The sequence below is a fragment of the Thermobia domestica genome, chromosome 18 (assembly GCF_964235325.1).
Source record: "Thermobia domestica chromosome 18, izTheDome1.hap1.1, whole genome shotgun sequence".
Lineage (NCBI taxonomy): Eukaryota > Metazoa > Arthropoda > Insecta > Zygentoma > Lepismatidae > Thermobia > Thermobia domestica.
The window spans coordinates 179,569,941-179,584,764 of NC_137471.1; the positions used below are offsets into that span (position 1 = coordinate 179,569,941).

Below are 14,824 nucleotides of genomic sequence, written 5' to 3' on the forward strand. Positions count from 1 at the left end.
TTCCGAGCTCTGTTCACAAATATTGGCGCTAATTCAAGCCCCTATTCTTACACAGGTCCCATAGGTTCAAACTTATCTGACTGTGAAAAGCTTCCAATGGTGTAATTGAAACCAATAAAATGTGACTTACCTCATCATAGTCAAAAGAGCTCAGAAAACTCAGTAAAGACCTGTGATACTTATCTCAAGTCTCCCATTGCTAATGGTCCTTGTCACGTCTTTGAGAACTTTCACAGGTCTAGATACTTACCAAATGACTACCAGCCTGTAATCCGTTCATCCATTCAGACGAATGCATTTCTCGCACTCCCAGAGAATGTTCTTTTCGCCATGATAACTGATGGTCTACTTGCTGTCCGACAAGATGTATTACATAAGATTCTTAGTGCTCGAAAACACGAAGCAGAGAATCTTCATAACACTATTAGATATAACATCATTCCCAGACTGAATTTTGAGGCGAAAGATAACACTGAAATGATCTTTTGGGAAAGCACTGATGTTTCAATAACTGTACCAACAGTTCTAAAGACGGTATCAAACAAATAGCCCATGGACAAACTTTCACTTTCTAACAACACTGTGCCAGAATAGTCCTCCACCCGCACGATGCCAGTAGAACGGATAGTGAAATTAGTCACTGAAGCAGCCTCCCGAGTATGTGGCAATGATACTAGGGACGGAATGATCAGGTAAACCTTACTTTCTAGGCAAGCTGTGTCTAAATTGCAATCAAATTCCCAATTTGTGAAAATTGTTCCTGACAGTGACGAATTGGTTAGTTCATCCATCCCTATATATGGTTGGTTGGTTCGGTAGGGCTGGCGGAGGAGCCTTAGGTGCAGCCACATCCACGTGGTAGACGCTTGAACAGGCTATATGACCAGGTGAGCGAGGACCTGCAAAACCGCTTTAATGTACTGAATTTGCCCCCTTTGCGGGCCCCAGAGGAGGCACCCCTATCCCACCTCAGGGGCATATAACTGGCATTTTGAGACTTGAATGTCAGTTTTCATAGCATCTGGCATATATAAATCCAAAAATATGTTTATTTTAACATAACTAAAATTCATGAACAATTTTGGTATTTTTTGTAATTTTCAGCGAAATTTTGAAACTTTGAGGCATTCGTTCTCACAGAAGATATTATCTGATTTGGAAAAAAAAATCTATACCTGTAATGTTCATGTGGGTGGTCCACTTTTGCCAGGTATTACATTTCGTTCTGAAAAAAAAGTGGTAAAACGCTGCACCCTAGTAATCACTATTTACAGCAGATGTGTGAAATCTACCCCCACCCCAAAAAATTCAATAATTCTGAAATATAAGGGCGTTACATTTTCTTCGATTTCTGACGAAATTGAAAAATGGATTTTGCATAATTTCCGTCCAAACCCCTTCAATATAGTTACCTAACAAACCAAGTACGATCAACTGACTAGTCGTCAAGTGAGTGAAATTTATATAGGAAGTTTCGATACAGCGTTCACTGAAGTGACGCAGATGTGGTGTTGAAGCATCTGGTAGGTTCTATTCCGTAATGGATTTTAGGTCAGTCAGATTTCTTTATACGTATCAGAAAGCTCTTTAACTCTATACTAACGGCGTGTCGTATGATTTATTCAAATTGTCACGTATTCGGACAACCATGTGCCCAATTCGTTTTGCGTCTCTGCTCACAAGTTTAACTTGAAATAAATTCTTACTTTTCCACGGAAACACAAACTGGTTGAATGATCATTTTATTATGGGTGAAATATATCGGGTGTTTAATAAGTAATGGTCATAAATTAAACCGTAGATAGTAAATGCCAAAACTAACAAAAAAGTCTTAGTAAACATGTGTCCGCAAACGCTTCGTAACGGAGATAGGGCCTGTCGAAAGTGTGGGAAAATGAAGTTTAGAGACGAATATCTCAAAAAGTATGAATCGGACAGAGGGCGGTCCAATGAATGATTATCGAAGTCAGACATGCGCTATGCAGAAATGCATGGTTGATAACTTTGCAATGCGCGCGCAAGGGATTCCCCAAAAAACGGAGGGATTCCCGGAAAATTGTCCAAGGAAAGGGGGCTCGAGATGAACATCGAGGGCGAGTCTATCCACCAGTAATTCATACGTCGTGGTACCAGGTCGAAAGCTCGAAAAGATACAATGTTTACGTGCCGTGTGTGGTTGCATAACGAACAGGAAATGAGAGAGCTAATAGAAGAAAGGTGGTGATGCATGTTCTGAACTACTTCAGAGCACATTCCTAAGACGAATGCACATGCACAGAGTAGTCCTTTACTGTACCAATACCAAGGTAAAACAAACGATGCGCGAAAATGAATGGAATGGCCGAAAGGAACAGTGGTACAACATGCAAGCCAGTTGGAAATACTGAATCGGGGTTGCAACAGACGTTGAGTTCACCTTGGGTGCATGATGTTACGGGTTCAAATCCGCTGAAGTGCCCACTGAATGCAGTGGTTCTGATCTCAGATTTTCCAAATCGTAGGTCTCGTCCTTCGAAGCTCCTAAGCTCGTTTAAAACAACAATAACTCAATCAATCGAGCGCCTGTAGGTTGCTCATTATTTGATTCATCCCTTGTACGTATACGTAAAGAAAAAAAACTATACACGCAGGTCTTGCAATCAGCTGGTAAACCAGGAAATATGGAATGGAAGAACACTACATTGTTTCGATTACAGACGTGAATTGGAAACACGCTTGCCTTTCCACGTTTGTTTGTTATGTTGCCTAAAGGGTTCTGCTACAGGTCTACATGCTTTCGTCGTACAGGAGTAGTCGCTTGGGAGAATGATTCAGAGTGTAGAGGTTTGTTGTCTTCACTTGTATTTCTCGCCTATAGTGAATGTAGTAGTTCTGTGTGTTGAAGAGGTGTCAAACGCGCGTGCCTTTACAGTGTTGTGGATGTACTTACTTCATCGTATTGCGGGGAACAGTGCAATAGTTTCAGTAGTGTTGCAAAACCACGGGGATACTATTGTGCAGTGTTAATTAGTGCTATTAGTGTGTTGCTAAATTATTGTTTACCTTGCCATTGATACAATGTACAATAATATTGAGTATGCTGACATGCACTTTATGCACGGCAAAGCAAACGGGAATGCAATAGAGGCATTTAGGTTATATCGCGAGACTTTCCCTATGAGACAGCAAACAGACCGAAGAACATTTCTCAGAATACATCAGCGGCTACGGGAACATGGGAGCTTTACACATTGTTCCAGGTCGGGAAGGCCAAGGACAGTACGTACCCCTGAATTAGAAGAACGCGTATTACAGGCAGTGGACGAAAACCCAGGAACGAGCACAAGACGTGTGGGGCTTGCCGAACGCGTATCCAATGCTCTCGTATGGCACATTCTCCATGAACAGCAGTTGTACCCATAACATCTGCAACGTGTCCAACCTCGGCCTCCCACAGACTTTCCTACGACACATCCAACATTTACTTTAATGATCGAGGTACGTTAATTTCTCATGCATCTCTTCTGTGGTTACACATCTGGGTATTTACTGTTTACCTTATGATTAATGCTGTACACATTACCAACATGACGATTTATGTTTGTTGATATAGAGAAACACGACATGTCCATCATTTTTTGCTCGTTGTAATACACTTACGCGTTCAACATGCGGAATGTTTCAGATTCGCCTCCCACATACTCGAATGTTGTCATGCTTTTCCCATTGCAATCCAGTTTGCGGATATTCGTTACGTTAACTGCTTAGCACATAATGCTTCATCTGTGCACCGTTTGATTTACCTAAGTGCTGCCACACTTGTACGTATGCATTAGTTGCCGGAATTCTTCCTGGAGCAATTTCGAACGTACATCACCACACTTCGATTACATCTCTCATTTCCTGCTGGTTATGCAACCACACACGGCAAGTAAACATTGTGCGCCATTTTGTATATTTTCGAGCTTTCGACCTGGTGCCACGACTTGTGAATTATGGTGGATAGACTCGCCCTTGGTGTTCATCTCGAGCCCCCTTTCCTTAGACAATTTTCCGGGAATCCCTCCGTTTATTTGGGGAATCCCTTGCGCGTGCATTGCAGAGTTATCAACCATGCATTTCTGCATAGCGCATGTCTGACTTCGATAGTCATTCATTGGACCGCCCACTATCCGATTCATACTTTTTGAGATATTCGTCTCTAAACTTCATTTTACCACACTTTCGACAGGCCCTATCTCCGTTACGAAGCGTTTGCGGACACATGTTTACTAAGATTTTTTTGTTAGTTTTGGCATGTACTATCTACGGTTTAATTTATGACCATTACTTATTAAACACCCTGTATAATTCTGCAAGTAATAAAAATTTTCATGTCCATCTCCGATATTCGATCCCTCGTCCTTTGGCTCAGCAGTTCGACACGTAGACAACTATACTAATTGTCGTTGTGTAACAGCTTCCAGGAAAATCGGCTTGAACTGCACGAAGGAAATTGAGGGGATTGATTATAGCTGTATTAAGGGAACTACCATGTGCTCCCATATATGAATAATTTCGAAATACTTTATCCTTAAGTATTACAATGATGAATTGTTTCTACAGTACAGTTAATAACGGATCAACATATCTCATTACACTTAAAAGAGGAAAATACAGATTTACAGAATGTTTTCCATTGTGAACGTTGGATTGTGGGTTCAAACCTGTCATCTTTGTTTTACTGTTTTCCGAAGATACACGAAGTTGAACTTAGGAAATGTTTGCCTCAAACGAACAATAGTACACAGTCCAAGTTCGAAAACTAGTTTTTATAGCAACTATAGTGATTTCTTAATTAAATTTAATTTAGAGTTACCCCGTGCCGTAAACGTCGGTGGACCATCGATGGGTAACTAGCGACCTCCCGCCAAAAATTGATGGCCCCACTGCAACGATCCGCGATAGCTCCACTTCCATTTTGAAAATTATATCACCAGTGGGCCACCGGTGGCAGAGACGTGACGAAATACCAATGAATTACAAAATTACTCCTCAAAAATATGTGAAATAGCCTATATGCATGATTCATTTACATTGAGATGAGTCTAAAAAGCACTTACAAAAAATATATTAAGGTTCTCCCGGAATGGCGCAGAACAGCAACCTTGTGATGTAGAAGCATGGGTTATTCTTGACCCCGGAGCTCACTTTAGGAACATTCGTCAGGAAAAACAAATATATAATAATAAACGCATGCACTGACTGGCGATAAGTCGTTTCGTTCCCTTCGCCGATTCTCCGCGACGAATCGAAAGACGGACCAAAAAGAAATCAACCCCGCTACGTGGTGGAAACTGCAACACCCCTACTCTAGATGTCTGTTTCGACTCGACTAAATCCTGCCGCCAAGGAGACACTAGCGGCAATCTTTCGATTCGTCGCTATATCGACGATCGTCATTTACCGGCAAGTGGCAACTAGATATTGGGGACGTTAACTGCATGGGGTCAAGTTTCATCTCACAAATGTGAGATATTCTATTTTGGGCATAAATTTTAACCTCTAATTTGGCAGAAAAATGGCGTGACAACAAGTCAGTCCGAGCATGGCAGCCTCAAATGTTCTAGGAGGAGCTATCTTCATGGTTGCTATATATTATGTTTGGTATTTCTGTTTGTATACATTTCGTGAGTCAGAGGGTGGCCCATCCTGCCCACTTCGGGTGCCGATGAGTCAGAGGGAGGCGAAAGTGTTAACTAATAAAAATCATTTCAAACGTTTAAGCAATTTTTTGTTCTGACGTCGACGTCTTTTTCATTTATATCCTATGTAGATAGATGCATCTTAATACCATTATTACTGTCTTATTATTTATTTCATTTTTACCATATTCTTTTCTCAACGTTTAAGTCCTTCAGGCTAAACAAGACGGGTGATTCATGCAAATAAATTCTAGTTCAAGTAAAATTTTAATGGACCGTTAACGGGAATTGAACCCACGACTATCAGGCCCAACAACGAACGCGCTAGGCTTTAGATAGTAAAACAAAACTGACATACCGAACGTTCCTCAGTAACTGATTTTTTTATTTTTTATTGTTTTACTCGGTTTTATAGTTTTAGCAGTACCTCTTTAGCAACAGGGGCACGAACACAGAATTATCACAGATAGGTAAAAACACAAGCGGAAATAGAACCCGGTACCCCGTACACCAAAGGGACACATGCTAACGACTGGACTATTTGTGTAGGGTAAACAAAGGACAGATATAAATATATATTGCACATTCCGACGAAAGGCAAACGTCCCAATGAAAGCAATATTAAAGAAAAATGGAAAAACTTAGTGATCTCTTGAAAGAGCTCGAAGGTCACCTGGGTACGAAGACAAATCTTTATTCAGGTATTAATATCTCGTATAATCGCCGTTAGCTTCGATGACGCATCTTCATCTTGGTAATTAGTTAACCAAGCTAGCGACATTTTGATGTCCCTATGCTATTTCTTTCCACGCGTCAGAAACTAGCTCCCAAAATGTGTCAGCTGTCCTTGGTGGGGGATCAGGCCAAATTTCGTGTTGAGTTCTTGTAATTTACGCCCATAGATTTTCCATTGGGTTCAAGTCAGATCTTCTTGGAACCCAGTCGACTAGGTCAATATTGGGTTCCTCTTGAAATCAGGCTTGAACTAGATGGGAATCATGTATTAAGCTATAATTTTGTTGAACTTCCACAATGCCGTCACCAAATAAATTTCTCGCAGTCTAGATGCCATACTGCACAATATCCAGATACTTTTGGCTGTTCAATCGGCCCTCTATACGGTGTAATTCACCAACTGTATCCTTACACAGCCATCCCCAGCAGTGAATAGTATCATGCCCCACTCGATGCGTTCTGTGCATGTACTGCGAAACGTAACCTTTTCCTGTGGGTCTATACACAAGTCGAGGACCATCATTTGCTCCAGAGAATATCTTTTCGTTTGTGAAGATTACATGATCCCAGTTACAATCAATATTTTCCTCAGCAAATGCTAGTCGATCAACTTTATGACTATCCGTCAATTAATCCTTACACGCGGCTCATTATGCGTAAAGACCTGCATCTTTAAGGCGTCGCCGAGCGGTGAGGAAGGAGCCAGGAAAACGAGACGCTATCACTAACTGCCAGGATGACATGAAAGAATTGCGACGGCTTACATCAACTAGGGCCCGATCTTGTTGTGGAGTTGAAACCCTTTGAAAGCCAGTGCCAGGTTTTCTAGACACATTACCTGTTTCTGAGTACTTCTTCCACCAAGTATATGCTGTAAAACAGGGAACACCAAGACGTTCGCTAGCTTGTCTCACATTCATACCACCGTATTCAACGAGAGCAGTAAGCTGGTCGCGAACGTTCTGACCACGATGAGCCATGACTAATGAATCAATTGCAGCTGTTTGGCTATAGGTGATTTCGTTACTCGTATTCTTAATTGGAGAAACTCGTCTGCTGCGACAAGGCATACGTCACATTTTCCTGGTAAATGTAACAGAGATTTGAAAAGTAACAGTTCGTCTAATTGTTTTTCCAAGCACTTCAAAGTAGAAATTTATATTTATAACAGTGTTCTCATATATTTACAAAAAGGAAGAAATAAAAGCGAACTTTCCGCACGCAGGCTCCAACCGTCGCCCTTCGCTTCAGAAATTTCAATCAGCATTACTAAACCTGCTTGGCTACGGAAGCACTTAAAAGGAAATGTGTTATAATATTGATAATTGTATCGCTCCAAGCGCAGGTTGACACTTGAAGATTTAAATAGTCATTTTCGTTTTTTTCAGTAATTTCTACTTAAGATATTGATTGTTTTGTATATTTAAACTGTACATGAAGTGTGCAATCAATATGGATCTCAGAAAAAAGTAGTTTGATTTTGTTTTTACATTTTCACATCGCTGGGATGACAGTACGGTTTGCAGCTAGTGTCTATATAAAGAACGGAGGGAAAATGCAATTCCCTGTGTTTAGATCTGCGGGAATTATGACGGATCTAGGCTCACTTTTTCAGACTTAGTATCTGAACGAGCTTCCAGCTTTTTGTGAACAGGTGTGTACAACATAAAAATTACTCGACACCTTGTATATCACATCGTCATTAACAAATCATATATAATTATTTTCTTTTAATAAAAAGTAAAAATTTATTGTGAGTCTTAATGTTTGGGTTTCGAGCAAAATGCGCATAAAAATTTTTAATAAATATATTTCTTGCAAATCGTCAAAAATATTGATTTAATAGGGGACCAATATCTTTTTGGAGCGACGCGACGTTTACTCATTTCCAACACTTTTCTTTTCTTCTTGCTCGTTCGGCGCCCTTTTGGTATTAGCGCCCGTACTAATCACCCATTTCACCATGTGTGTTTCACATGAAGTCTACTTTTAAGTGAGTGAAGAATAAAAACAATAAAGAGGATTGTGTTGTCAGATGCGAATAATAGTAATGACAGGCGCTATTATTATTATTATTTTATTAAATGTGATTTCACCAAAAGTAACGACGAATAACTCAGAAAACCCAAAATAGCGATGCACAATGCGATTTCAAAAATATCCCATAATAGAATTTGAACTAACGATCTTTTCATTTAGAATCCCATACATACCGATTGTAAGGAGCAATGTCACACTGCCACTGTTATAATGTGTTATCTTGTATTACTTCTTTAAAGTCCGGAATAGATCTAAAAGAGGAAACCAGACTTTGGTAAATGAACTTCGAGGAAAATACGAAACCCGTATTCCCTGATTTTATGTCTACAAATCTGTGCGCAACTTAGTTCACTTCGGCTCACTTCTTGCCTTTCGGGCGTCAACATTTTAAAACCTTAGGTGGGAACTTTTGATCCATAGAACCGATTTTCCGCAGTAAATAAAAGACCCGTGTTCGTTTATATTTTGCCTATTGCCCACACACAAAGTTTCGTTCCAATTCTTGATGCCCTTTACACACATCTGAAATACTGTTACTAGCACTTTTCATATTTCGTTATCGAAGGTTTGGAGTGGACCGTGCCACACCCAGACCTTTTTTCCACGAAAATACGAAACCCGTATTCCCTGACTCTATGTCTATAATATCTGTGCACAATTTCATTTATTTCGGTTCACTTCTTACCTTTCGAGCGTCAACTTTCAAAATTTGGGGTGGCAGATTTGACCTCCTAAACCGTTTTCCCGCAGAAAATAAAAAAAACGTATACGTATATTTTTCTGTATTGTCCATATACAAAGTTTCGTAGCAATTTTTCATGTCCTTTACACACATCTGATATACTGTTAGTGTAATTTTTGATATTTCTGGATAAATATTTGAAGGGGTCCGTGCCCCACCCAAACGCTTTTTTCCAAGAAAAAGCGAATCCCGTATTCCTTCATTTTACGTCTGCAATATCAGTCCACAATTTCATTCATTTCGGTTCACTTCTTTTTGTCTTTCGGGCGTCAACTTTCAATATATTTGGTCGGAGCTTTTGCCCCAAAAACCGTTTTTCCGCAGAAAGTAAAAAAACAGTATTCGTTTATTTTTTGCATATTGTCCATTCACAAAGTTTCGTTCAATTTTTCATATCCTTTACACACATCTGACATACTGTTACTAGGAGTTTCGATATTTCGTGATCAAATGCTTGGAGGGTACGAGCTCCAATCAAGCGTTTTTCCAGGAAAATATGAAACCCGTATTCACTGATTTTACGTCTGCAATATCTGTGCACAATTTCGTTCATTTCGGTTCACTTCTTCTTGCCTTTCGGGCGTCAAATTGCAAAATTTTGGGTGAAGGGCTTTTGTCTCCTAAAAGCGTTTTTCCACAGAAAATAAAAAATAACGTATTCGTTTATTTATTGCGCATTCTCCATACAGAAAGTTTCATTGTAATTCGTCATGTCCTTTACACACGTCTGACATACTGTTACTACCACTTTTGATATTTCGTGATCAAAGATTTCGATGGGTCCATGCCCCACACAACCGCTTTTTTTTTCTAGGAAAATACGAAACCTGTATTCCTTCACTGTGTACAATTTCATCCACTGCGGTTCAGTTGTTTTTGCCTTTCGGGCGTCAACTTTCAAAATTTTGGGTGGGAGTTTTTGCCCCCAAAAAAGCGTTTTTCCTCAGAAAGTAGAAACCGTCTTCGTTCATTTTTCCGTGTTATCCATACACAAAGTTTGGTTGCAATTCTTCATGTCCTTTACGTACATCTGACATACTGTTACTAGCACTTCTCGCATTCCGTGATCAAAGGTTTGGAGGGGTCCGTGCTCCACCCAACCGTTTTTTCCATGATAATACAAAACCCGTGTACCCTCATTTTACGTCTGAAACATCTGAGCAACAATTTCGTTCACTTCGGTTCACTTGTTATTGCTATTCGGGTGTCAAAATTTTGTGTTGGGCTTTTGTCCCTAAAACCGTTTTTCCGCAGAAAATATAAAACACCTATTCGATAATTATGTGTGTAGTATCTACCTGCCAAATTTAATCAAAATCGAAGTGTTACACTTCGGATGTGTTACTTGTAAGTTTCTTCTCTCATTAACTCTCCTTAAAAATACATAACAAAAACAAAGGTATTGCGGTAAAATGTGAGTTACAGTAAGTTACAGTACTTCAATTAGAAAATCTTTTTCGAGTCAAGTGTCATAAAACTTGCTCCAGTTTGCATCTGCCCATCCGTAGAAAGCAGGATCAGCAGCGTCAGGAGCAGACACGAATTAAATGTCTTGAAATTCTGCTACACAAGAGCAGGGTCGGATCCAAGGGGAGATCAGGGCTATTACCCCCCAGAAGGGGAATCTTATAAATAAAACTCATTCCAAAGTTTGGAGCTCTTAAAAGTAGTTCTAAGTAGCTGTATTACAAACCACCGAGACCCCAGACGTCCATCGTAGATCCGCCTCTGGACAGGAGTATGGGTGAATAAACACTTATTATTCACATTCACTTTGCACATCTCAACAAATAAAAATGTTTTCATTAACTTCCATCGTGGGAAACGGAAAACCTACTTTTATCTTAATATTTAAATTAGGGTTCACATCCTACCCCTCAACATTGGATACGGAAATGGAGAACTTACTTAGAATTTAGATGTTGATTCGAGTATATTTGAAGCATCAGATCTCGGACCTGGGCCTGTGATATGTCGATATATTGCTATTGTTGATATCTGTCATGTATCAACATTCGATATCGCAAATATATCGAAATGAATATATCATTCTAAATTTTCGATATCGATATTCGAGGGGTGCGGCGGCGAGGTATAAAGGGCCCCTAAGACTTGCGATGGATGAAGAAATTCAACTTACTTTTTGGAATATTGTTTTCTAATCATAATATCTTTATTACTACAAAATGCAATGTAAATACATCCACTTGATTTTTTAAAAATATTATGTAGTGTAATTTCTTAGGCGCCAAAACTTTTCTGTTCCCTGAAAAAAAATCTCCGAACTTTGAACTAGAATTTAACGTAATAATTTTTTAGTTTCTCTCTCTTGGAGATTTCCATCCCTTTGGCATTTAGGACCGCTCATTGACAAGAGGTGCATACATGATCGCTATATGCATTCATGCTCTTAGGCAGATTCAGAGATTTTGGAAAGGAAACAACTTTTTAATAATAATAATAATAATAATAATAATAATAATAATAATAATAATAATAATTATTATTATTATTATTAGTAGTAGTAGTAGTAGTAGTAGTAGTAGTAGTAGTAGTAGTAGTAGTAATAGTAGTATTAGTAGTAGTTGTAGTATAACAATGGGGTTTATAACTAGGGTACCATCTCTTTATCTTGCATGGGAGGGCGGCAAGTCTGTTACGCCACTGGTGTCCCCTATTCTGTGTTTGTCTCTTTTTCGTTTCATGTAGATTTTTATTTTTGAGTTGTTAGGCTTTTATATGAAACCTTTATATTATGTAACTTTTTCTTTTTATGAGTTTCTTTTTTTCTGGATGGTGTGGGGTGAAAGAGAGAAATGCTTTTTTCTGATATCTGTTTCTTACCATTCATCTTGTTTGAACTGCTGACGTAAGTAATTTTGTAACTTTTGATGGCATCCAACTCCGTCACAATAATAAAATTGTCATTCTTAACAATTTGTGTTATTCTCGTATTTGCAGTTTGCCACACTGATATATTTGTGACAAAATCGAGGTTTAGTCCAGCGCGTTTCGAATTTGCAACCAAGTCAGCCGCCGAGCTTTTCGGGTTGCCTGCTATTGCAGGAAAAGGAGAATAGCAGGTGATAATGCACTTTTGGAGTCGTGTATAAACAGAAAGCAACTAAGTTTTAGAATCAATTATTATTTCTGAAGTTAAAATCACAACTTGGAATATATGTATGTTACTATATGATCACAACATTAGCTCAACGTTATCTCTCACAGTATAAACTCTATCTAATAGCTCAAGTACTCTCTTCAGAACTGAGAAATCACGATCGCGTGGGTTAAAGGCGTGTCTTTGATTGGGTAATATTCGCAGATTGAATTAAATCTACTGAGAAATATAAGAACAGTAAAGAACTAAGAGAAGTATTCGTCAGAGCAAATATACAATTTCGATACTACTTCAGTGATTGTCCACAAAATGTTCGGTAAAAGAACATATCTATGTTTGGTGCGTAAAATGCGTTAAGTCCAAAAGTCATAAATCGCAGTCGTTTGACAAAGATTGCTATTGAAAATTTTCTGCTTGTGCAAAGTCTTAAAAAACAAAGTTTGTTAAGCGTTTTACACTGCTGGCGAAGTGTTAAGTGTTTTAAATCTCTGCATAAATACTTGCCCAGAAATATTATAAAAAGGATTTGTAGTTCAAATCTTTAGAACATTTTGGACTTAACAAATTTTACGCAGCGAAAACAGATTATCTCGTAAGTTCGTTTTGTGCCAGTACCATCATGATACTCATAAAATGCTGCACGACCAATTTTGAGTTCTTGTATGCATAACCCATTAGCTACAAGTTATCGATAATAAAAGAAATATCTCTTTTACAGGTATCAAAAGAAGTTGTAGAAGATGTCGATATCATTGAGGTATCGACATTAATATTTAAAAGCTACTAAACTTCACGTAAGTTAGTGTTGAAAATTTTTGCTTTGCTCAAGTGAACTATTTTTTCAGCTTTTACACCTGGTAAGCTATTTTCAGTCACGTTCATTGTACAGTAAGAATTAACACATTCTTATGATGCTTCATGTATTGTACTAAGAATTGGTATTCTTTTGCTTGATTTCAGGTAATGTCGAGTGATTCTAAGACGCAGGTAGCGAAAATTTCTAGAAAGTTTCCCACACGAGATTCGAGTCCGTATTTTAGTAGTCATGATTATCTCGAAATTTGTTTTCCAATAAATTTGGATGTCAAGATGAAAGCAGTCCTGCTTGGAACGTGCTTCGAACTTGTAAGTAACAAGTAATTTGCGATTATAGTTTTCAAACAGTTAATAAGTATTTTAGGCAGCGGTGTAGCGTTAGATCTTGCAAGGTCTGCAAAGCAAGAGTGCCCATTATGGCTTGGAGTCCACAGATTTTATCCTTTTTTGATTGAGATAGATGAGGCTATTTGAAGGTTTTACACGAGAATTCTAAAAATTTATTGGAAGTGGAGCAGAGGAATTTTAAAAATATTGAGGACGGAGCAGAGGAATTTGATTGTTTACTGCTGACCAATACCCACTATTTGAAACACTGACCTGACGCTGATACCATGTCGACCCTCATGCAAGTAAAATATTGTCATTCCTTTTCAGTTTTTTATTTCCCATTTTGCTTCATTCTGGTGTTCCCCAAGGATAGGCTTTGTCGCACTTACAATCTATATTTCTTCGTTTCTGAATTTCGTGTTGTACCAGCTACTGTTAAACTCTTACGGTATGCGGATGAAACTGCTCTATTTGCGATGGGAAAGTCAATAATCAATTCAATCGAGCTCTACAGGAAGCGATCAACGCCTTTGTTGATTGATGCTCTCTATGCATGTTAAAATTAAACCTACCGAAAATTCAATCTATTGAATTTCTTGCTCCAAAGCATTGTTCCAAAGCGTGTACACTGCAACAAACACTTTTTCATGTCACAGTGCAACATGTACATAATGTCTTCCGCTACAGAGGGCGTAACCCTCTTCGAGTAGTAGATAGCATCACCTACCTAACCGTGAAATCAGTAGATTAAAATATTAAAGAAGTATATGACGTATGTCTACTTTTAAAAAGTTAAATACAAATTCAGTTCAAAGTGGATAAACCTATATCCTTTTTACGATACTCCCTCGTCTCACATCCAGTAATGAAATGTAAGATTAATCTCTTGTCAATACTTGCAACAGTTGTAAAAGTAACTTGGAATCTAATATTGGGGGGAAATGTGATAATAAAAAATTAAAGCAGGATATTAATAACAATTTCACAGTAAGCAGAATTCTACACACTTTTTTATGCCTAATTAGTGCGTTAATATAGTTTTAGTTAACTTTTCATATCTAAAAATAGATGCTTTGTAACACGGAAATAAGCAAGACTTTACAGAAGCCAAATGAGCATTGATAACAGCACAAATGTCTAATAACTGGAATGGCTGCTGAATTTGCCATCTATTTCAAAATATGCTTTTACTACGCACAAGAAGAAAATTTCTTTATTCACAGAAATTTCACATTCAAACTCAGTAATTTGCCAATTCATGGGAATTTCTATTGATTAACACCCACCAAGTTTCCAAATATTAATATTTATTACATGATGTTTTTGAATGAGAAATAAAAATTATGTTGGCACATATCTGTGGCATCGTTTTGAAGA

The 14,824-nt window shown here is 38.4% G+C and overlaps 1 protein-coding gene across 2 annotated transcripts in view; it reads left to right on the forward strand.

Annotated features, from left to right (window-relative positions):
- LOC145674831 (phospholipid scramblase 2-like) overlaps positions 1–14,824 on the forward strand; it is a 250,779-nt gene that overhangs the window by 188,281 nt on the left and 47,674 nt on the right. For both annotated transcript variants that reach the window (XM_081745054.1, XM_081745055.1), the window contains exon 7: positions 13,262–13,426. In XM_081745054.1, the coding sequence (XP_081601180.1) occupies positions 13,262–13,426 (165 nt within the window). The remainder of the gene's footprint in view (positions 1–13,261; positions 13,427–14,824) is intronic.